Source organism: Halichoerus grypus, chromosome 13 (genome assembly GCF_964656455.1).
Source record: "Halichoerus grypus chromosome 13, mHalGry1.hap1.1, whole genome shotgun sequence".
In the NCBI taxonomy this organism is placed as follows: domain Eukaryota; kingdom Metazoa; phylum Chordata; class Mammalia; order Carnivora; family Phocidae; genus Halichoerus; species Halichoerus grypus.
Genome location: NC_135724.1, coordinates 40,437,293 through 40,460,463, shown reverse-complemented (window position 1 = coordinate 40,460,463; position 23,171 = coordinate 40,437,293). Strand labels below are relative to the sequence as shown.

General features: G+C 37.8%; 1 protein-coding gene across 4 annotated transcripts in view; it reads right to left on the bottom strand.

Moving 5' to 3' along the window:
- Positions 1-14,009: 14,009 nt before the first annotated feature.
- Positions 14,010-23,171, bottom strand: part of DSC2 (desmocollin 2) — a 32,841-nt gene continuing 23,679 nt past the window's right edge. For 2 of the 4 annotated variants that reach the window (XM_036096706.2, XM_036096705.2), the window contains exons 12-17: positions 19,280-19,507; positions 17,332-17,568; positions 16,857-16,981; positions 15,339-15,596; positions 14,628-14,673; positions 14,406-14,541 (exon numbers count right to left, since the gene is read on the bottom strand). In XM_036096706.2, the coding sequence (XP_035952599.1) occupies positions 14,638-14,673; positions 15,339-15,596; positions 16,857-16,981; positions 17,332-17,568; positions 19,280-19,507 (884 nt within the window). In that variant the 3' untranslated portion in view covers positions 14,406-14,541; positions 14,628-14,637. Of the gene's footprint in view, positions 14,542-14,627; positions 14,674-15,338; positions 15,597-16,856; positions 16,982-17,331; positions 17,569-19,279; positions 19,508-23,171 lie in introns of all 4 variants that reach the window. The other 2 variants (XM_036096703.2, XM_036096704.2) reach the window with 1 other exon arrangement.

The following is a 23,171-nucleotide window of genomic DNA, read 5'->3' as shown; positions in this document are numbered from 1 at the left end:
AAAATGAGTTCCGCCATGATACAGTAGGTCAGAAGCACTTTGAGAATACTGCTTAGAATCAATGGTCACTGTAATAAGCAGTAATCGGGCAAATTACTTACTGGATCAGCAGTGAGGAATACTGTACAGATGTGTACTCAAATGCCAGGAGGCCGTGCAGACTTTATTTTTGGAAATTAGCTCTCCTTAATCTACCCACTTGCTCTTTCAGAGAGACACTTTCCTTCTACTTGGGAACCAAGTGGTCGTTTTCCTCCAAGAGTAACCACCTCTGCTACTACCACTCAGGTTCCAGGAAAAGACACTGCTCTTCCTGTACCACCTCTCTGAAGTAGGACTAGAGGCCCTCCACTAATTTCCCACAACGCCACTGAGAACAGCCTTGACTTTTTGGTCATTTAAAAAGACTGCTGAGACTTGGAATAATAGACAATTGAAGTCAAGAATAACCTATAATATTGAAGAAGAGGAAGAAGAAGAAGAAAAGGAGGAGGAAGAAAATGAAGGGGGAGGAGGAGGTGGAAAAGAAGGAGGAGGAGGAGGAATATGAAGAAGGAGGAGGAAAGGGAGGAAGAAGGAGGAAGAAAGGGGAGGAGGAGGAGAAGAACCTATAATATTACACTGCTGCCCAGGACAAGAGCCATCCCAGAATCTCTGTCTGCCTCCCCCTCTCCTGTCTTCCCATGGCAGGTACACCTCCCAGCTCTATCTCCACCCCCATGAACATGCGCCAGGCAGCTAAGAGAACCTCACGTCTAGACCAAAATGACCCTGGCCTCCCAAGCCGAGAAGGGTCCCCTTCCACTTTTCTATGTTGGGTCTATCAGGTCCTCAGTTGACATTCAAAGATTAATTTCTACCCAGAGTAATTGAAAGAGGGACTATACATTCCCTTCAGGAGAAAACTCACTTCCATCTACAGAGGTGTCGCTTTTCACTATAACCTTGGCAACAATCATACAAAATTCAGACACTTGTACATTTCTCAAATTCAGAATTACCCAATATAAATGACACCATGACAATCGTCCAATCCAGTTAGAATGTGCTAGGGTCAGAAAGCCTCCTTTTAGTCTGTCTTTATTCATTAATGATGCAAGAACTTTATAATGGTTTTACTTTTCTTCTACTAAAATCTTCAGACACCCTTACAAATATCTTCTACAAACAGGCCTTTTTAAGGCGGGAAGTGGTCTTCTAGCGACTTCTCACTGGACTGGAAGGAATGGTGATTTCCACAGAAAATACAAAACCCCATTGTATGGGTGATAACTTCCTCCAGGAACTGGCCAAAAACAGTATAACAAAGCCCTGACTCAGGGTGAAATTTTAGTCCCTCTCATTGTGGAATCATCCCATAATTCTTCACTTCAGTCTCCTTCAGAGTGGAAATCTCCTCCCACTGGGTGAGGCTGTAGTTTCTCCTGGACATTCTCATGTCCCCAGGAGCTCATTGTGTGCATCTGTCTGTTCAAAGGGCATTGCTCAAGCAAGAAGGTTTACAGATGTGAGTGGGCTGACTTCCAGATCCCATGTGTCATTTATCTCCACGTCATCCTCTGATTCACTGCCCCATCAGCCTTCTTTTCTCCCACACATTTAGGAGGACCATCCCTCAACACCAGCTTGGGGAAGCAGCATATCTCCCAGCTCAAATGCCTATCAACTAGCTCAGGACTAGAAAAGCAGCCTTTCCCACCAGTTCCCTATAGGCAGTAAAGTAAACTCAATAATTTACTTCATCTTTTATGGACTTATTGTTATTAATTTGTTCTATTGATTATCAATTATCTATTCATTATTTTTACTTACTCAAGATTTATTATTCTTGATTTGTCTTTTCTTTTCAACCTGCCCAGTTTCGCAAGCCCTTCTGTCACTAGATGAGGTTTTCCACCAATGAGCTATTTAGTCTTTACTAAATTGTTTAGCCAATGCCACCACAATAATTGGTTCTTTTCTTGCATTGTTTTCAAGTGTCGTATTTGTGTTTGCCTTTCGATGTTATAAGCTACTCACGTTCCTAACTGGTAAACTGGAGTCTTAACTTGCACGTACCTATGTAAGGTTATGCCAGATTCTTACTCCTCTAAACAACCCTAATGCAAGGGTCTTACCCAAACATTTACAAACACAAAAACACAAAAACTGAAGGGCTAGTAATATTCCTAGTAGGCATATGGGCATGTACCAGGAAAGCTATTTTGTTGTCACCTTCTACTAACTTTGTTTTTAAATTTTATTCATTTATTTAAGTGAGTAAGCTCGACACCCAGTGTGGGCCTCAAACTCATGACTCTGAGATCAAGAGTCAAATGATCTTCCCACTGAGCCAGCTAGGCACCCCCCACTTTCTACTAACTTTACAGTGTTCTCAACATGTTCAATAAAATTGGCTGTTTCTCCCAGATTCCAAGTTCTGTTCAGATGGTGGTCAGAGGAAGGTCTAATCTTAACTATAATACTTTACTTTTAAAATGAGAATCTTGGGCCAAAATCTCCTTGCCAGGCACCCAAAGTAATAAATATTTTTTATAAATGTCAGAACAAATGATTTCAAACTCAGAGGCATCCATAAGAACTTCTTTATTTCCTCTTCAAGAGAACATTAAGTAGCAATCAGATATTATCTGGAACAGCTTCTCAACCATCTAACGAATTATCTGATCTCAACTGCTGTATTGCTCCAAAGATCTAGGCAGAGACTGGAGACCATTGTCTCCCACACTCCTCTTATCCAGGATGGGTGGACAAGAAGAAGTTGGGAAGGGACAAACACTATGGATGTGGGCTTGAGATCTTTCCTCTTCTATGGTGACCTGTTTTTCTGTAATATTTCCAAGATGATTGACACCAGGGTTACCCAATCTCAACTTTTCTTTTCTCACTTGATACACCGAGAGTCAGGTTTTCTCTCACCAGAGATACTGGAAAGTGATAAGTGATAAGCACACACGAGTTTTTATGACATAATGGAAGACAAAGGACATCTTATTTTCTGTCATGTTCCCTTGTTATAACATATAAATGGTCCCCTGAGAATAAGGTCGTCTGAGCCTTGCTCTACCAGGCTCTCCTGTGACAGTTTTCCAAATTCATCTATTCATAGAAGAAAGTACTGTATTATGGCAATTGGCCAGGAATATACCAGGTCTTTTTCCCCAAGTTTGTCCGAAGGCCTCTAGTTCATTTCTCCCCTTAATTACTTCTTTTAATTTTGAACAAATGGGGCGACGTTCTTTAGTTCACAACAAATCTTTGTACTTTGCCATTGTTGAGGCAAAACAAAAGAGACTGGGCAACAACATAATATTAGTAAAATGAAGAAAACCACTTCAAAAATTACAAGAATTCAAGGGGTGCCTGGCTGGCTCAGTCAGTAGAGCATATGAGTCTTGATCTCAGAGTCAGGAGGTCGAGCCCCATGTTGGGCACAAAGATTACTTTTTTAAAAATAAAAAAATAAACAAAACAAAAATACAAGTCTGCCTGACCTGGGTACTCTAGCCCCATTTGTTTAGAGATTCTAAGTAAAGTTTTAAATTGTTTGCTAATGTGTTTGACATAATTGTCTTATGTCACTTTAGAATCTCTGGCCTCTCCATCTTGTAAAAATATAAAATTTTTAAAAAGATTTTTTCTTTTCCATTTGATCCAACTATGCGATTGATCTATACCAACCTGAGTAGGTTCCAATTTACCTCCCCAGTTGGTCAAACAATGATGCTCCTGGACCCTTCTATTTTTCTCTATTGAGGTATAATTTACATAGAGTAAAATTCATAGACCTCAAATGGACACTTCAGTAAGTTTTGACAAATATATATATGTACTGGTGTTACCATCATTCAAATCAAGATACAGAACATTTCTTTCACCCAAGCCAATACCCATCCCATGCAGAGGCAACCACAGTTCTGCTTTCAGTCACGGAGTAGTTTTGACTTCCTTGTAATTTCACATAAATCAAATCACACACTGCATAGCCATCACACACTGTTATCTATCACTGCACCACTTTGTATCTGTTGGATGTCACTTTTGTGTTATTCCACAGTTTAGTGGCTTAAGACAAGAACCTGTGATCTCACAATTTCTGTAGAATGTAGGCGTGGCTTAGCTGCCTGTCTCTGGTGCAGACACTCTGTAGTAAGGTGTTTAGCTAAGGCTGCATCCATCTCAAGGTTCCATGGGATCTGGGTCTTACTTCACTTCTGTGACTTTTGACAGGGTTTCCTTGATGACTGTTAACCAGAGACATCAGTTCCTGGCCACATGGTCCTCTCTAGGGCAGCCCACAACATGGGTACCTGGCTTCCCTCAGGACAAGCAAGAAGGATAAGGTGACCAAAGCGGATGCCACGGTCTTTTTGTAATCCAGTATCAGAAATGACATTCTTGCACCTCTGTCTAATTTTGTTGGCTAGAAATAAGTCACCAGGGATACTCTAAAGTCAACAGAAGGTGATTACAGGAGAGCATGAATACTGGGAGGCAGAGATCTTTGCATTTGTGTCTGGCGTCTTCCATTTATCCTACTAATAATTAGAATAATGACTTGTTTTACTTAAAATATAAGAACTTTCACAGACAGGTATTAGAATTTTAGTGTTTTCTTCTCTCTTTGCTGGTTTATATTATCAGAATAAAAGAGAGTTGATAAGCATTTTTTTATTTAATTCAAGTTTATATCCCTCCCACTTTTGAAAAAGAAGGCTTATCAAATTAAATTATATAAAGCAGATACAAAAAATCAGGTATCAGTAAAGCAACTGAAGTGGGTCAATTACTACCATTGAGTCCTGAATTTTGCTCATGACTTTCTTGATATTCAGGCAGGGTATCATACTTTTAGTTTTGGAGTTACATAGCTCTCAGTGTGCAATAAAAGAAAATATGAAAGTTGATCTATAGTGTTAAACATCATCCTAGCATTGTACTAGCATGCTAGAAAACCATTAGGTGAACAAAATGAATCTCATTTTCAAACATGCTTTTTCCAAAAACTTTAGAGCACTATTTAGATGCGATGTTCCAATACTGAACATCTTCAAATGCAAATGGCATTTATATATAACTTCTGTCTTATCTCAAATAAGATGGCTTTTTAATGTGGGGCCATCCTTCTCTACAATATCATCCATTAGCACAGGGAGCCCTGGATTACATCAGGAGATCTGCTGGGAGGCCATTCAGTTCCTCCTTTCTGAGCAGTCAACTTTACAAGTCTTAGTAAGACTTCCTTTAAAGGAAACATGTAAAATGACTAAATAGCAAATGATAGAATATTGCCTTTTTAAATTTCCTATACAATGCTGAGAGTCAAGAGAAGAACTTTGTCTAAATTACAAGAGACTAGAAATTGCCAAAAATATTATTGGCAACTTTACTAAAGATGCTCAGGCTAAAAAAGCAGAAGGGAGCTTCCTGAGGAATTCAGTTCCAAGTGAAGACAAATGATACAAATTGAAGCATCGAAAGTCCCAGATTTAAGACAGAGATCTGTGCATCTGCCCGCCAGAGACATTTTCTCAGGGCCACTTACCAGATTCATGTAGGTATGGAGCTAAAACGAAACTAATCCAAGCCCCCTTGTCCCGCCCCTGGCGTACAACCCCACATACCACAGACATTCAAAATGCAATCTCTTTAACTTGGGAAAAGTTTACAATCAAAGTTTTACTAATGCCGAATTACCATTTCACTCATATTTAATTAACATAGAATCATAGAAAATTATAACTGAAAGTGATTCTATGTTGAATCTAGTATAACTCTTTTTACTGAAGATTTATACCCAAAGGAGTTATGTGACTTACCTGAAGATAAGAAGGTTGAGATAAAACCCCAGAATTTTAGACTCCTACTCCTTTTATAGAGATAAATGAGCCAGTTAATCAAAACCAAAATAGTTGAAAGCAATAGTGCTGTTTTCTTTCTTTTCTGCTTAAACCTAAAATGTTTTGGCAGGGTTTAAATTATTATCATTCTTGGAAGAAATGGTATGCTCAATTATAACTGTCAAAAACAAAACTGTATCTGCAAGTTAAATCCTGTTCTGATTTCTAGGAAACTATCCAAAATCTCTTCTTGTCCTATAGCTTATTTTCTGAAGCCTTATGTGCAATGAATCATATAGAGCTTTAGAAATATTTTATTATGTAGAAGGTTTTTTAAAATGATCTTTATATGATTTCTATATGTGTTATGCAAAAAAGAGGAATTTAACTGATGTTTATTTAAAAACTTTGTAAAAAGAAAACATTAAAATGTAATTATAATAACGTAAGCTGATGAATTTTTTTTCTTGCTTCAATTCAGTCATTTGCTATGAATATAAGATGTTCATTGTAGGCTTGACATAGTAAGGCTGAGATTTACAGTTTTTCTTCACAGGTCAGCAAATCTTCAAAAATCTTAAAGCCTATGAGCTTTTTTTTTTTTTTTTTGCTCTTAATTTCATTCTTTTAATTTCCCCCTGATTTTATAAATAATAATATTCATTATAAAATGGAAACTCAGAAACATATAATGAAGAAACATTCCTATCACCCAGGGATTACTGCTCAATATTTTAGTATATTACATATATTCTGATATTTAAATGAATTTGGGATTATACTGATCTGGACAATTATTCTAGTTTTTCATTAACACTATATTTTATGCCCTTAATTAGTCTTCAAAATAAGATGATTGCATGACATTCCCTTATCATCATTATCATAAAAATAGCAGTAGCTACCATTTATTGATATATTCAGGCGCAAAGCACTAAGAATCTTTATATCTATTTCCTCATTTATTCCTATTTTGTCCCCATTTTGTATGTAAGGAATCTGAGGCTTCTGTGACTTTCCAAGTTTACCTTGTTAGTGAGAACAAAGCTACAACTTGAATTCATGTCTTCCTAACTAGGAAGTCAGTGTCTATGATCATTATATACATTACCCTCGATCGTTGTACATTGTATCACAATAACATATTATAAATCATTTACTTTCCTGTCATGGAGCATTTGGTTTGTTTCTAATTATCCACATATTTAATGCCACTGAGATAAACATCCTTGCATGTGTATGGGATCTTTGTGCCATATCTTACTTCTTTAGGATAAAGTCCTTTTATCTGATTTGACTGGTAATTTTGCACTGAAGCTTGTATGTTGACACCCACCCCCTGCCCTCCACCTCTGGCTTTCTGAACTTCTTATTCCCTATGAGTTCCCCTCATGTTTTTGGTTCCTAGAAATTTTCCAACTGGCCCCCTTTCCATGGAAACACTCCTTAAACTGAAAACTCCTGACTCTTCCCGCATGCCCCTTTCCGTTTCATAGGCCCCTCTGAACGTCCTGGCCATGATAGTCATCCTATGAACATTCCCTGTCACCCTACCCGACATGGCTTCCACACCACAGCATAGTTCTGCCAAAGAGCTGCCACCTCATGGACAGAGTCACCAGATGCACATGCTGTTGGCCTCTCTGGTCCTATTTGTCTCTGGAGATTTGACAATCCCAATTTGTTTTTGGAATATACGGAATATAATTTGGATGCATCTTATTGGATAGCCACATTCATGTAGCAAAATCAGTTAATTTTTATTGAGTATTTACTAACTGTCCTGGTCCCACAATCCTATCTTAAGATTATGCCTCTGCTTCACCTCCATGTAGTAAGTAGGAACCATGGAATACAGAGTACATCTGAAATGGTTCATTTAATGAAAGCGTAGAATTTTACTAATCAGTGTGTTTCAACTCTTTGGTACAATTCTAGCATTTAATGCATCTTATATGAAGAAGGAAGCTGCAATACTTAAGTGTCCTAAATCTCCAAACCATCACATAGACCCAATCAGTAAATCCCTATCAACGGTTCTCAACCTTTAGAGGATGTACCAGTGGCCTAGGAAACTTACTGAAAAGTGAAGGCTGCCATCCTTCCTCCCTGTCATCCTTGTGATTCTGATTCCACAGGGGACGTTTACTTGGACAAACATGACAGGTGATTGGATGCAGATGGTCTGTGAACCACACTCTAAAAAATAGTGCAAATATTTCAGCAAACTTGTTCTAATCTTTGTCAACTGCAAAAGAAACAATATTCTGCTGTGTCCCCTTCTGCATCCTAACATAACAACAACAACAAAAAGAGGCAGCTAGTAGAAACTCTACAGTTCTAAACTCTTAGCTATGCCCAGATTTCCTGCTGGGGCAAAAAGGTACAGGAGCTAAAGGAACTAGAGTGGCACAAAACAGCCTTTGACTTTTCCTTGCACTGTCACTACCAATAGATGGTCACCAGTGAGATTCTTCTCTGTAGTCTCATATAGATCTAGAATTTAAATCATACCCAATGGGTTTGAAAGTAAAGAGTATGTCCCAAAGCCGTGACACAGCAATATTCCTCTATAAAATAAGATGTAGGTCTTTTTCAATAAAATAAGCTCAGTGTTCTGCGTACTACACTAGTTATAAACAGAGCACTAGTTTTCTTCACATTTCCTGTCTTGTCAACACTAGGTTGTTTTGTTTTACCTGAAGACTCTATGCTGTGTGTTTAATTTAAAATGCAGCTGGATGATGCATTTATTTGCTCTATTTTAAAAAGTGAAGCAAAAGTGACTTACACTGTTCTGTAGCTGTGTGGGTAGTCAGGGGCAGGGGAAGGTGGGGACAGAGGACCCTCCTAGGAAGGAAAAACAGGATCTCACTTTCTAAGACTTCAGTTCTCAGACTGAAACCCAGACCCGGGGCAGAGGAAACAAAAGAAGGCATATGAACGATTCCCAAAAGCCAAAAACCCAGAAGCATAGCTGACTGGCTATTTATTAAGCCTTGCCCACCATTCATTGGGTGGGTCTGTTCCTTAAAACAGCAGGACAGGCGCCTCTGTGTTCTGTGTTATCTTCAGGCCACCTTATCAGCTCACAGTGCAGCACAGTCACCGGCTCCCAGGCTCGAAGCTACAGGCAACTTTTCCTTTCGTCTCCCAATTTCCTTCCGGCCATGCATTTGAGCACCGTGGTGTCCTATTACAGAGAGTCGTCGGAGGAAGCTCTGAGATCTGCACTTTCCTTGCTTCTGATTTCTCAAGATACTTCTTGAGTCAAGGCCTGACTCTCAACAGTTTATAAATAACTTGGCTTTGGCAAACCCATAAGAATCATTTCTTGAATTTCTAAGATCCAAGTGGCTCTTGGTTGCTTTTCTTCAGGAAAAGGAGGGTAATTAGCCCTTTAGCAAACCTTATTTTCACTAGTGTTAGAACATGCTAATAATGAAAAGATGGCCACAAAAAAGATTTCCACATTGGTCAATGAGTTTCAACTGAGGAAAAACTGGCTTGAACTCATGACCTCGAGATCAAGAGCCGCACGCTCTACCGAATGAGCCAGCCAGGCGCCCTGGAAAAAAATGGTTCTTTAAGCAAAGCTGCCATCTAATCTCAGTCCAGTACCTATGTGAATTCATTCATCCATTCATATAACAAACATATGGAAAGTCTACTGTTCTATATGCTGGGCACACAGTGGTGAAGATGAACAAGAACCTTTGAGAACTACGTTTCAATGTGGTGTAGCCAGTTCTGAGAATGTCAGGCAATTGTTGGTGGTAGGAAGGAATTAGCTAAACTGAACCACAATGTACAGATGGTATCCGTCACTCCCACCACCCCAAGGATTCCAAAACCTCACCTCCTCACTTTCTAAGTAGTGAATGTGAATGTTTGCTGTTCTATGTATTCAATGTCCCAGTATTGAAAAAAGAATTCAATGCAGAATCTAATATGCATCACATCTCTAATAGGAAATTTATGTCAAGGGAAAGTTAGGTATTTTGCTAGGAATCAAATAACTTAATTTGTAATCTTCCTTTTTTTTTTTCCCTTTGTGACCTGGGCAATATAATTTGGCTCATCAGAATGCATTGATGGCCGCAGTTCAATGTGCATACAAATGGGAACACCTTTGTCTTCAATAAGTTTCTCATATGAGAAAACACACACACACACATGCACACACACACACGCATGAACGTATGAATGCATACACACATACACACATACCTATAAGTGAAAATTTTACAGCAATGTGCTCTAGACTCATAAATGTCATATGGCTAGAGATGGTTTTTGAACTAAATCTTTTTAAAAAGTCATATTTTTGCAAGAAAGAAGTGGATAATGAGTAAAGATACTCACAAGGTGGCCCTATTATGAGCAAGGCGTAAGATAGAGAATGTGTGTGGGGGGGTACAAGAGGATTGGTATTTGAATGTGATTTGCATTTCAAATTTATCCTCTAAAATCACCGAAGGCCCTTAGGCAGGAGAATGCCATGATCCTCTTTGCTCTTTGACAGCAGGGAGAAGGATGGAAGAGTGAAGAGATTGGAGGCATAACCATTGTTGGAGCTGAGTGATGCCGAGGAGTTGAGATGGGATACTGGTGGGACGAACATATGAAGAGGAATGGAGGACAATAGAGGTAGGGTCCTCATGGTCATGAACGCTTGGCTTGGGAGTAATGGAAGCACAACTTCACTCACTGGAACAGTAGAGTTCTTTTGCATCATCTGGAATTTTTTTTACCTGTATTGAGCACTTGCCATGTGCCAGGTATCATGTAATACGTTTTACAGGCATTGGACCATTCCATAGTCACGTCCACTCAAAACTACATCATATCTTTTCTTGCAGTAGAGTGTGTGGGTGGGGAGAATAGCTAATTCATCTTGTACCTTCTCATACCAGCACAGTCTTTATTAAGAAGGCCTTGCATGGCTCGGAAGGCATTAAATGACTGTATGCAAATGAATGAATGAATAAACTTGTATTAAAAATTCTCAGAAAGTCTGGCAGTTTGGGGCAACAAACAATATGCTATGCAAACAAGATAAAAAGGAATTGAGTTTTATGATGTCTACATGGATATTATGTAACCTCTTGGAGCTTCAGTTACTCAAGGAAGTGAAAAATATGATGGCTATAGGCACAGAGAAGAAAAATCATTGGATTTCCAGTACGTTGCTGCCTAAGGTGTTGACCAGGGCAAAGTCTGGTGTGAAGACTTCAGTGTGGAGCCCAAGAAAAAGCTGGAGATGGGGACTAAAGAGAAAGCCTATAGTCAAAGTCGAATTTTGCACAATACAATCAGGAACAAGATAAAAACTAGCCTTAAGATAAGGGATCCAAAAAAATAAAGCAGAAAATGATTTCAGGGATACCCCAAATACAGACTGTATTGAACTAACAGTACATCCCTGCTGAAGTAGCTCCGTCCATTTCTTAGGGAAATCCCTCAAGGAGGCAAAATCTAGCGACTAGAAATTGTATCTGTTTTTCATTTAAGTCTCAAGATTTATCACACTCATCTGTGGTCTATGGATAAGATGTAGCTTCCTGAATACCAGAATGAGAGACCTGAAAACAATTATGAGTCAAGAAGTTCCTAAAGGCCATCACAGGTAAAATGCTAGTTAGGCTTTCGGGAAAGATGAATGGGAACATCATGGCAAGATGTCAGCTGTAAGGTACAGTGAGACTTGAGACTGAAGCTATGATTATCCCAACTAAGGCGTTCTCTTCTCTTATGATAATAATAGCAGCTAATGTATACTGAGTGTTCCTTTTGTGCCATTTCTTTTCATGAATTAACTCTTTTAATTCTGACAACAAAACTATGAAATGGACTCCTAAAACCCCCTCAAATACAGGTCATATAATAGTGGACACTAGACTCCAAGTTTAAGTGACTTCTCAAATCCCACAGCTAGTAAGGGTAGAGTTGGGATTTCCATCAAGGCACTCTCTGGAGTCTTTGTACTTTTAGGGTTACCCTGAGGAAAGCCAACAGTCTTAAATTCCCCAAGCAAGCGATTTCTTGTCTTTGAGACAAGCAACCTTTCCAGCTGGGAGAGAAGCCTAGGAAGGGCATGGCAGGAAGAGTCTTAAGCATATATAACTTTTATAGGGTTTTAGAATTAGTGCCCATTTTAAGTAGATGTTCTGCTTTCCATCCAATTGGAACTAAACAGTTTCATAGTATTTCAAATTAGGCAATCCTTTGCAGATGCTTCAAAAATCTTTACAATATTCGTTATGAACAATTGGATATACAAGACCCAGTCATCAGGTAATCATTATGAAGAGACATATTCTCAATTGACAAACATTCTAAAGTAAAGCAAAACAAAACAGCTTTCAATTATCCTATTTTCTTAACTGATCTTTGTTAATATGAATTGAGGTGTATAAGTGACATTTTAAATCATTTAGTATTATAGGAGTGCCTTTTAGGTGGACACTCTATATGAATTTCATGCTTAAAAACCATTTTTTTAATTCAAATTTCTTACAGCCACCCTAGGAAAGGAGTTATATTATCATCCCCCATTTTATGATGAAATTAAAAAAAAAAAAACACACACACAGAGAAACTATGCAACTTAACCAAATCCCATAGCATGACAACCTTTAGAATAGCAAAATTATATACATGTGGTGGTAACAATGGACCAATGATCTCTCCACATCAAACTCTAAAATTCTGAAAAATGTAGAACACCATTCTAAAGAATAGACTCACTTCTCAAAGTAAGACAAATATAATCTTATAAGGTCACATTGGACACATGATTAACAAACTCACACTAATATTTTGAAACTACTTGATTTACTTTCTCATAACTAGTAACACACAACATTGTAGACATGATTTATTTAAAATAACTTTGAGAAATAGTATTTTTGACTGAACAATAATAAAACTATTAAAAAGATAAATTGACTATGGAATAATTACCCAATGTTAATTTTTAAAAATAATTTTTATAAGCCAAACTTGTGAATTTAAGATAGGCACATTATTAACAATTGTTACTATCAGAAACACATTTAAAATGTCCATGTGGTTGGTATACATAGATAATTCATTGACTGAAATCAGCTGTGAAACCTGGCCTGGAACTTGGTTGGCTGTTTAGTTTAATTTGTCTTATTGTTTCAAAATATAAATAGTTTGGCCCACTCTACATTTGTTAAAAACTGTAATCTTAAAATATGAAAAAGAAAGCAACAACTTCTCAAACACATAGATACAACTAGTCATTTCATCTAAAAAGTTATAAAATACCTATTCCTGTAGAACTTTCACGATCCCTGTACCTCAAAGCTTATTTCAAAAACCATCATTATTTCATATTTAAAAACTATATCCTTGCATTGAAGATATGAACTGTAAACATGCTATTATATACTATCCACATTCCAATTTTAAATACCCTTTTGTTAACACAGAATGTTGCATCTAATAAAAGCATGACTTATTTTTAGTTTCAATGGCAAAGTTAAAGTTCCTTTGTTGAGGAAATAATGAAGCAATGACCAAGATACTTGAAACAATAACGTCAACATTACACAGATTTCAAGAAAAACAGAATAATACACTTATATAAAACATAAACAGAATCACTCGCTTTAGAAGAGAAGAGAAATGGCTTTTCAAAATATTTAGATTCTCCAACCCAAGAAGAAATTTAAAAAATAAAGAGAAAGAGAGATAGTGAGACAGAGAGAGAGAGAGAAATATGTATATAGAGAGATATTAGAGACAGAGAGGGACCAAGGACCAAAACTCTGCAGAAGTAAAAATACATTCTTAAAGCAGTTTTTAAACTTAAACTTCTCTGACAAGGTAGGTAACAGAGAAATGTAGATTCAGTGCAGGATTTTATACAGAATAAAACACAGAAACTAAACTCCACCAAAATGGAATTGTATTACCAGTCAATGCCTGGCTGGGACTCCCCCTTTGCATTAAAAAGAAAGTTAATGTTATAAGAATAAAACATTATCAAGAATGTAATATACACACTTTATAATGTTTAGGAGAACAGCAGTTTTCAAGCACCACACAAAAAATTAATTAGGTAAGTGAAGATAATGTTAAAGCGAGTTCTCTATAATTTTCTATCAGGTTATGCTTTAAGTAGTGTAGGACACACACTTGAATTCATTACATTTTATTGCACTATAAATTGGCTATTGTCATTATACCCAAATGTAAACAATAATGTAGACTTCCTTAATTTTTCTATCTGTAGGTCTCCTTGGGTGGAAGACAACTAATTAATAACTATGTAAAACCTGGGAAATTTGTATACGTATATACAGCATTTTTCTGTAAATACCCATTTGGCTAAAGAGATCCCATGGAAATAAAGAGGGGAAAACCCGAAACACAGCATCTTTTATTTTTCAAAAATCCTGGCTTGTAATGAAAAAAGCACAGGTGGGAGGGAGATAAAGCCACTGGCTTTTGTAGACTTATTAGAATACACTCATCTCTTTATGCATGCTTCTGCTAGTGTCCTAAATTTGGGTTCCAAATGATCCAAAAATTCAAGCCCATCTTCTTCTTGTCGTTCACTGCAACAACCTATAGAACCAGCCACCGATCCTTTGCCTTCGTAGTTATACATAAGGACATAGTCTTGAGCATGCTTATGCTTGTCATCCTGATTACACAGTTGCACCTTCTGCCAGGGGAGAAACACAATATATTTTATTATTATTATTTTAAACACCAAAACTTACTAACATAAAAATAATTGCTTTGATTTACCTTTCATTGTTTAATTTTTAACCAGAGTGTGTCCTCTAATGGATTCCTACATATAAAAAATGCACATGATTGGTCTATATCATAAATCATCTATAAATTCACTCTAGAGCATGTTTCTAAAATCTCACATATGTGGCAGCAAACCCAAGTATACGAGGGTTCATGTTAGGTAATCATTAGTTTCCCTTTCAAAATCATGTCTAAAGTGAGATGCACCCATTAAACTGAGCCCAAATTGATGTGGGCTGAGATCTTTCCAGATAGGCTTAGTGACCATAAGGCTATAATTGCCTCGTACCACGCTTCTGGTTTCTAAGATTCGATTTGTCACATGGGAAATATTCACACAAAGTCATGGAAAAAAAATAATTTAAATATCATCACACAGATAACTTCTATATTTTAAAAACAAAAACATATAAACTGGGACTGTTCTTACACCAAATAAGACATTTCATGTCCAATAAATAAATAAATAAATAAATATCATCTAACATCGTTTCCATAAGAATTAAAAACCAAACAAACTGAGAGGAAAAGTAAATGTCCTCTTAATATCTGAGCATTACTAAATCAAAATTAAGGAACAACAACTTTACAATTAATAGATTAATCATTAACTGAAAACAAGAGTCAGGCCACTAAATTGAAATAATTGAGAAAGTTGAAAAGAGATCAAAATAAACTTGTAGGACCCTCAGGGAAACTCACTTCACCAAGATGGGTCTGAGTGAAATTATGCCACTCGGAGGAGGTGTATTTGCAGTTGTCCACCTCCGCAGGTCCTCTCCTGCAGGAATCCAGAGTGTGATGGTACCCGGTCCCCCGGCACGGTTCCAGGGTCTGGTGTCCGCCTTTCGCCATCTCAATGGTTTCCTGCCCTCCATTTTTCACTCCTGATCCCAGGGTGCCACAAATTCCCTGAGCCAAACTGCCCACAGTATGCGTTGTGAAGCCATTCGTGGGGCACTGAAATGCAAACAATTTGCATACAGAGACAAACAACAACAACAACAACATGCAGATAATGCCATGCATTTTTGTGTTAGAAGGTAAGCTCCCTGAGGGCAAGAACTAAATCTGTCTTAGCAATCCTGAATACCCGACTCTTGTAACCCCAGAACTTCATGCAGCGTCCAATGCATCTGCAAACTGCAGATGTCAAGCGGTCTATACCTTGAGACAAATCAGAAAGCTGAATGTATATTCCTTCTTAAAAAACTTTTTAGAACACTGTACAATGTCATCTGTTAAATCCTTCCGAAATCTCAAGGCTCAAAATCAGGATTCCGGTATCAACATCTCACGTGAATTTACCCTGCTTGGTTTAAATTCACTACCTTCACCTAGAAGGACTGGACTAGACTAGAACAGAAACAGAAATGGGGACCGGTATTTTTATTCAGTGTCTTCTGTCATTCCCTTCAACTAAAACAAAAATATAGAAAAAAAGAGTTGCCAAAAATCTTAGCTGCAATAATAAATTCTTGCCATCTCAATGAAGAAAAATAAATCAGCAGGGCAAATAAGAACACCAAAGCTCTGGTCACTGATTTTCTATGCTGTGTTTTTGTAGGAAACCCTAAGTTTTATTTTTTTCAATACCTTCCTAGATGTCAACACACTTTTGTTTTCTAAATCTTTCCTGTTCTTATCATCATTATGCTTTTTGTAGAAAATTTACATGTTCCTCATCCACGTACTAGGCTAGAAATCAAAGCTGGAGTTCTGTAGTCACTTGCTAGCATTGCCGTTTCATGTATTTGACCTCAGGCTTCTTGCTAACCCATATTAGAACTCGAAAGACTCCATTAAAGTTCTTCCCACACTGATCAAAGCTTGTAGTCATTTTATTGCTGTTGCCAGAAAAAAAAAATTAAAAATAATTATGCTGATGATCTGTGAATAATTAAATGAAATATTTTTACAGCACAAACAGCAGTTTCAATATATAAAAAAGTCTGGACCTAAAGTTGAAGTTCTATTTTAAGTAGAAATAATGATGAGATGCTAAAGGATTTTTACTATTAAGTAACACTACATGACCACAATGAAGGGCCATATATCACCATGAGAATCAACATTGTTCTATCTAGTCCAGAGGACCGATGAAATTTTATATATTGTCAGTTACCTGATTTCAAAAGAACTCTTCTCAGAAAAGATAATTATAGTTGGTTAGGCCAATTTGTCCTCTGCACTTATTTTAAAAAAGAACGAACTACTTACTATTTTGTCATCTCCTGGAGCTTCTGTGTTTGACACAATGAGGTTCTGCTGGGCTAAATCATCAGGAAATACTTCGGGCTGCTTCGCTGCCCCAGCACCCCCACAGACTAAGGTAAATAGGATACCTGGAGGGTGGGAGAAGTTACTTCAGTTGATCATAAAACAATGTAGAGTTCTGAATTTAGGATGATTAATACAAAGACAGCTTTCCAGAAAACATCAATGGCTTGTGGAGAAAGTCTGACCTGACCAGGTATGCCATGAAGACATGCTAAATGCTGTGTTTCTGCGCTGAATTTTGAATCTATGCTGAGATAACACGAGAACAGTGCTTTCAATATATAAATTCAGTATGTTGTGTTAAGTAGACCTAGAACTATATACAAAGGAACAGCTACAGATAGCAATGCTGGTTCTAAGAATGTGTCTTGAAAGTTATCGCAAAAGCTATTATTCGAGTTGGTGAAGGACTTACAAAAGAGCAAGGCTATGCCCAACAATATTGCAAGGATGGCCCATTTTCCAAGTCTCACTTCTCCTTGGCCAGTCCTTGCATCTGTGCGAAGCGTGCAGTCATTTTCAGTAATACAGTCACATAACATAACGTTCAATGGGGTGACGAGTGACAGGCCGTGTCTATCTGTGACTCTGACAGGTACTCGGTACGTTCCAAATGGAAGGTCCTCCTGAAAGAAAAGACGAGCTGCCGTATCTGAAAGAAAATAAAACTGAGTGATAGAGAATGTCACTAATTTCTCCTAGCATTAGGATATTCACCATATTTCCTGACAAACGGATCTTCCTGATGGGAAGGCACCACTGCTAGGACTGAGAATGTGAACGGACTGACGAGTTCTCATCTAGAGCAACGGTAAACACACTGCACATGCAAGTTTCTCTCTGCTGCCTCTCACATAAACTTCCTTTGGCTCTCATAATAATGTATTTTTCTGCCCATTAACAAACGCTTCTTATCGTAACAGGCGTGCTAAGACATTGGTCTTATTATCATATCTTTGAAAATTTTTAATATCACCATTCAGCGTAATTTTCTTTTATACATGGTTCATCAGAATCTGAAATTCTGGATGTTTCCCCTTATTCTTTTTTCATATATTGTGCCAAACAAACAGTTGTGACTCACTGTCAGAGACTGATTCTGACAACTTAGAACATGGCTGACTTGAACATAGTGGCAAGCGTGAGTTGTCCTAATGCTACACCGTCTCACAGTCCTATAGGACCCTGGGACCAACTGTATACTTTTTAGTTTTGCTGTATTTTTTTAGGTGAAGGGTAGAAAATATCCAGGTCAATATCCAATTCAGTCTTGGGTACAGATCCAAAGACAGAATACTATTCTGAATATAAATGCCACATGCCCATGCCTAAGAATAATCCCTCCCCATTTAACTGGCCTAGGGTGACAGTCCCATTTATTTTTAGGGTGTTTGAAGCTCTAAATATAAATTTGGGTGTTTGGGTAAAGAAATCAGTGAATAAGTCCATTTTAAAAGAAAGCATGGTTAACTTGGTAAGTTTATGTGTAAAAAATAAGAAGACTAGCAGAACCAAAATTTATGATGCATAATGTGCCATGGTCTGATACATTCATTATCTTGTTTACTCCCCCAAATAATCCCATTTTACATATGAGTAAATTAAGGCCCAAAGAAAATAAACAGCATGGTCATATTTATATCACTAATAAACAGGGGAGCTGGCATTTAACACAGCCTATTTGACTTCAAAGACTATTTGGGATATGTTCTTCGTAACTTGGTGTTTCCCAGACTTTTGGGTTATTTCACAGATGAGTAGAACTTTAAAGTAACAAAGTTTTGACTGACATAATCCTGCCAATGTTTTACTCTATGAAGCAGGAATATTAAACAAAATTACTACCTCCTTCCACACAATCTAAAAAGAAATGATGTTATGACACCAAATCAGCAGAAAGGAGAAAATCTAAAAATGAGGTTAGTTCTGAAAATGCTGTCAGTTCACAGAGCAGGACTCAGGACACAGGGCCTTAACACGTCACCGTAGCTTCTGTGTGTCCTCGCTTTCCTTCTCCCTTCCTGTTCCCCTTCCCTTGGCTTTGTTTTCTAATCTGTCATAAAAGAAAATGGAGGAATATTCATTGGAAGCATGGGGTAGAAATTCACATTCAAGGACACCTTAAAGGCAAACCCCCTCAGTTTATAGCAGGTGGTGAGTCGTGAAGGCTGGAGTGCTGGGTGACCAGGGCTTCAGGAGACACAGGATGCACTGAACTGTTAAGAGCCGAGGTAGGGAGTGATGAAGCTGGCATGGAGAGAGCCCCTTTGTTTTTGTCATTCTCGTCAACACAGATCCTCTCGTGGCTAAAGTCAGAAGCACAAACTAAGAACTAAGTTGGTATCAACTTAGTATTCACGTACCGTTAATTTTTATCAATCTCCACTTTCTTTCTAAGTCTGAATCAGGATCACTCTCCAAACTGAAGTCAAAGGGCGGGCCATTCGTAGGCCCATCGGGATCGACAGCAACAATATCCACAGATGACAGGACAGGTTTGCAGATTACTACTGTCCGCTTTGGAATAACTGCGCCATTATCGTTCACATCTTCAAGTATAATTCCCAGTGTCCCAGTACATGTTTTCCCGTCTAGAAAAGCGGATGAAAAAAACAGAATTTTTTAATGTTCTGAGTTTTCACTAGGAAACTGTACATCGAAAAAAACAATTTTAAATATGGATGTGGCACCGGTAACATATAAATGGCGGTGACAAGCACAGTCGCAGGCTATGCCCTTAAAGAATGTTTTCTTAAAAAAATGATCACTTTCAAATAGGTTGTGCTATTTGAAATAACTGCTATTCGATTTGTCATTCATTCACTAAATAGCTGCAAAAGACATGGAAACTTTCATGGAGGTTAGTTTTGACCGATTTTTTGAAAGGAGAAAATATGACCAAGAGCACTGTGGTATAGTTACATGCACAAGGAGACTTGAGAAGGTGGGAAAGCACAGTATGCGCATCCACGTTCTGAACATAAGGAGGGGGATGGACAGATTGGCTGGAATTGATACCACAGAGAAGAGCTAAAAGTCCAGCCTAAGGATATGCATATAGAAAGTGCATACGGTTTTGGAGCAGGGGAAACGAAAGGTAGAAGATATGGATTTGGAAGATGAGAAGAAAACAGTACATAGAAACGTTTGAAGGGTAAAAAGATTCCAGAAGTAGAAAATCATTTGTAAACCAAACTCATCACAGTGGCTGTAGCCTAAGGAATGCATCTGTCTCTATACTTAATAAAAACTTACTGAGTAACTACTTTGTACAGGGCACCGTACTGGAAAATCTAGGGGCTTCAAAGATGAAGTGGATGTGGGTCCAGGCCACAGATCAGTAACACAGTTGTGAAGTCTGAAGCTGAACACAAATCCAGGACTTCTGTGTCTAGATCACTTCTTTCTGCTTAATCAGGAGGCCTTGGGACATCAAGGATGGACAAGAGGATAAACAAACCTATGCTGTCTGGGGCTGTGTCTTACATGAAGCTGCCAACCTGGGAAAGCTGGAAGACCAGGCACCGCCCTGCAGTCTCGACCAAGGCGACAGGACCTGCGATACCTGAAGTGTCATCAAGGGCCAGGAGACCTGGTTCTGAAATGTGGGACCCAGAAAAGGACAAGATGGAGGCAACTATGAGACTGCTATGCGGTAAAGTGAGAGAGAGGAAGAAACCAAAAACAGAAAGCAAACCGAACACCTCATACGTAATATAAGCTTGCAAATCAAAATTCCAGAAGGAGCAAGAGCAATGCTACAAAGAAAACCAACAAAATCACCCACCAGAAGATTAATTTCACCCTATGTAAGACATCTTTGAAACATGTATATTTAGTATCTCCAAAGACATAAAAAAGGGTAACTGTTGAAAGAACAATGAAATTATAGCTTAAGTTCCAGTGGAAATAAAACAGCAACATTCCTCTAATAGGGACTCCAGAAGAAGAGGATAAATGGAATGGCAGGGAAACACTATTTAAAGAGATAATTGCTGAGAATATCCCAGAATTAAAGAGAAGCATGGATCTTTTTTTAAAATTATTCTGAAGGCAGTGCTACATAAATAAAAATAAACTCACACCATAAACATTGTATTAAAACTACAGAATGTAACCTAGGGAGCCAAAAAAGTTACCTAGACACATTACCTACAAATGGACAAGAATGAGATTGACAGTAGATAAACCTCAGCAACATGAGACACCAGAAGATAATGGAGTACGACCTGCAAGGTGCTGAGGGAAAGGAACTTAACTCAAAACTTTACATTAAGTCAAATGATCAGATCAAGCAGGAGAATGACATTAAAATATTTTTCAGAATAAAATGGGTAGGGTTTATCACCTAGACCACACCACTGGGAGAACTAGTAAAGGATGTACACCGGCAAGAAGAAAAGGGAACCAGGAGACAAGGAATGAGATGTAAGAAACAAGGCAATGATCTCTCCCTTTGGACAACTTAAAAAAAGAGAGAGGAGAGGGAGCCAAAGGAAGCAGGGGGATCTGTATTTTATCTGCCTGGCATACTTTTTTGGAGGGCAGAATAATTTCACGTCTCAAAATCTCTTGTCCTCACCCTATGTGCTGTGTTCTGGCTCTCTCTGAAAACTGGGATTGTGGAATATCTCGAACATTTCTTGCCATTGGAGTCCACACAGAGTTGAAAGCACGTGGCTTACTGGCTGAATCTGATGGTTCGCCTTGTCTTTAAAAATTGACTTCTACGATGTCTGCTCTTTTACCACCATGCTAAATGCCTGAACTTCCCTTCCATTCAACATTTAGAGTTGTGCAATTCACTCCATTTTTTGAGGCATTGTGATTCGTAGCGGTGTACAATATTTAAACCGAAGATCTTAGACATCTAATTCAGTGTTTCATGGCTGTTTTTAAATCTGTTGTTTAAATAAATAATACTCTAATTCATTAGAGTGTATGCATGCAATGCTTACCTTCTAATATTAATGCAACTCTATATGAGTAAGTACTAATTCCAAATATGAAGTCACGGAAAGTGAACTACCCATGGTTTTGTGATTTTTCTGCATGGCACCCTCCTGATCAATGTTTCAAAAATTTTGAAAACACACTCCTCCCTAAAGCTGGAATAATACAACAAACATAGAAACCTAAAGCTGAATGACACTGCCAAGAGAGTTCAATTTGAGAAGATATTGAGAAGAAGAGAGAAATTGAACCCAAAGTTGAAGAAATAGCTAGGTTCAGGAGAGCAGAAGGTAGTACCAGAAAGCATATGGACCACAGAGGAAAGTGTGGAAAAATTTACATACAGAAGCCTTGCAAGAGTTTTAGAAAGAGAAAGCAAGTGCTGTAGAGAAGCAGGAAGTTGGGAAGAGAGAATGGACCTGAGGTCAGTGCTCCCAAGAGAGCATCTTTCATTAGGAAGCAGCTGGGAGGGTCCAAATGAAATTAGCCAGCATAGATTTTAGAAAAAGATAAAAACAAAACAAGGAAAAAAAAAACAAAACCCTTTTGTATGATCTCAGTTCATAAAATAAATAGTTGTAACATTTAGCCCCTACCCTCTTCAACAGAAATGAATGGGAAAGGCCCCATGACACATTTATTCTATTCCACAATGATGATTAGCTCATCTAAACTCCATACAAATATTTGAACTCTCAATTATTTTATCTCCTCTGCAACAAAGGAGAATGTAGAATAAAATTATATCCCAAATCACTTAATTCCGGACAACAAATTTATCTGATCCATCAACAAGCCATTTGCCAAGGACTGTTAAAAATGTAAAAAGAACAGATTTGATTTTCATGTTATTCTTCTTTTTCATTTGCCTTTGACCAAAAAGCATGTCCTGACAAAGGGACAAAGGAAACTGAGGCCTTTAAAGGACAGTCTTTAATTAATCAAAGTTAAATTAATAATAACTACAACCTTACCGATTCAATCAATGGATAGGAACCATTTCTCATTCATTTAGAGAAAACTGAAATACCTAAAACATCTTCCAAGATTGCTTCTAAACTCTAATGTTGTAAACTATAGTGTAATAACTTATGTTTGCTGTAGTTAGCATATTTAGTTTATGGATGCACAAAGATCAAATGTATGTTATGCACTAAATGGATCTCATATATAACCACTGTGCTCATAAATCCTCTCCATTTTGTATGACTCACAGAACATTTTACATTTCATATGGTTTTATGGATTCACAGTGTTTGTCTTTCTAATTTTATAATATACCATTAATCATGACTATGATTA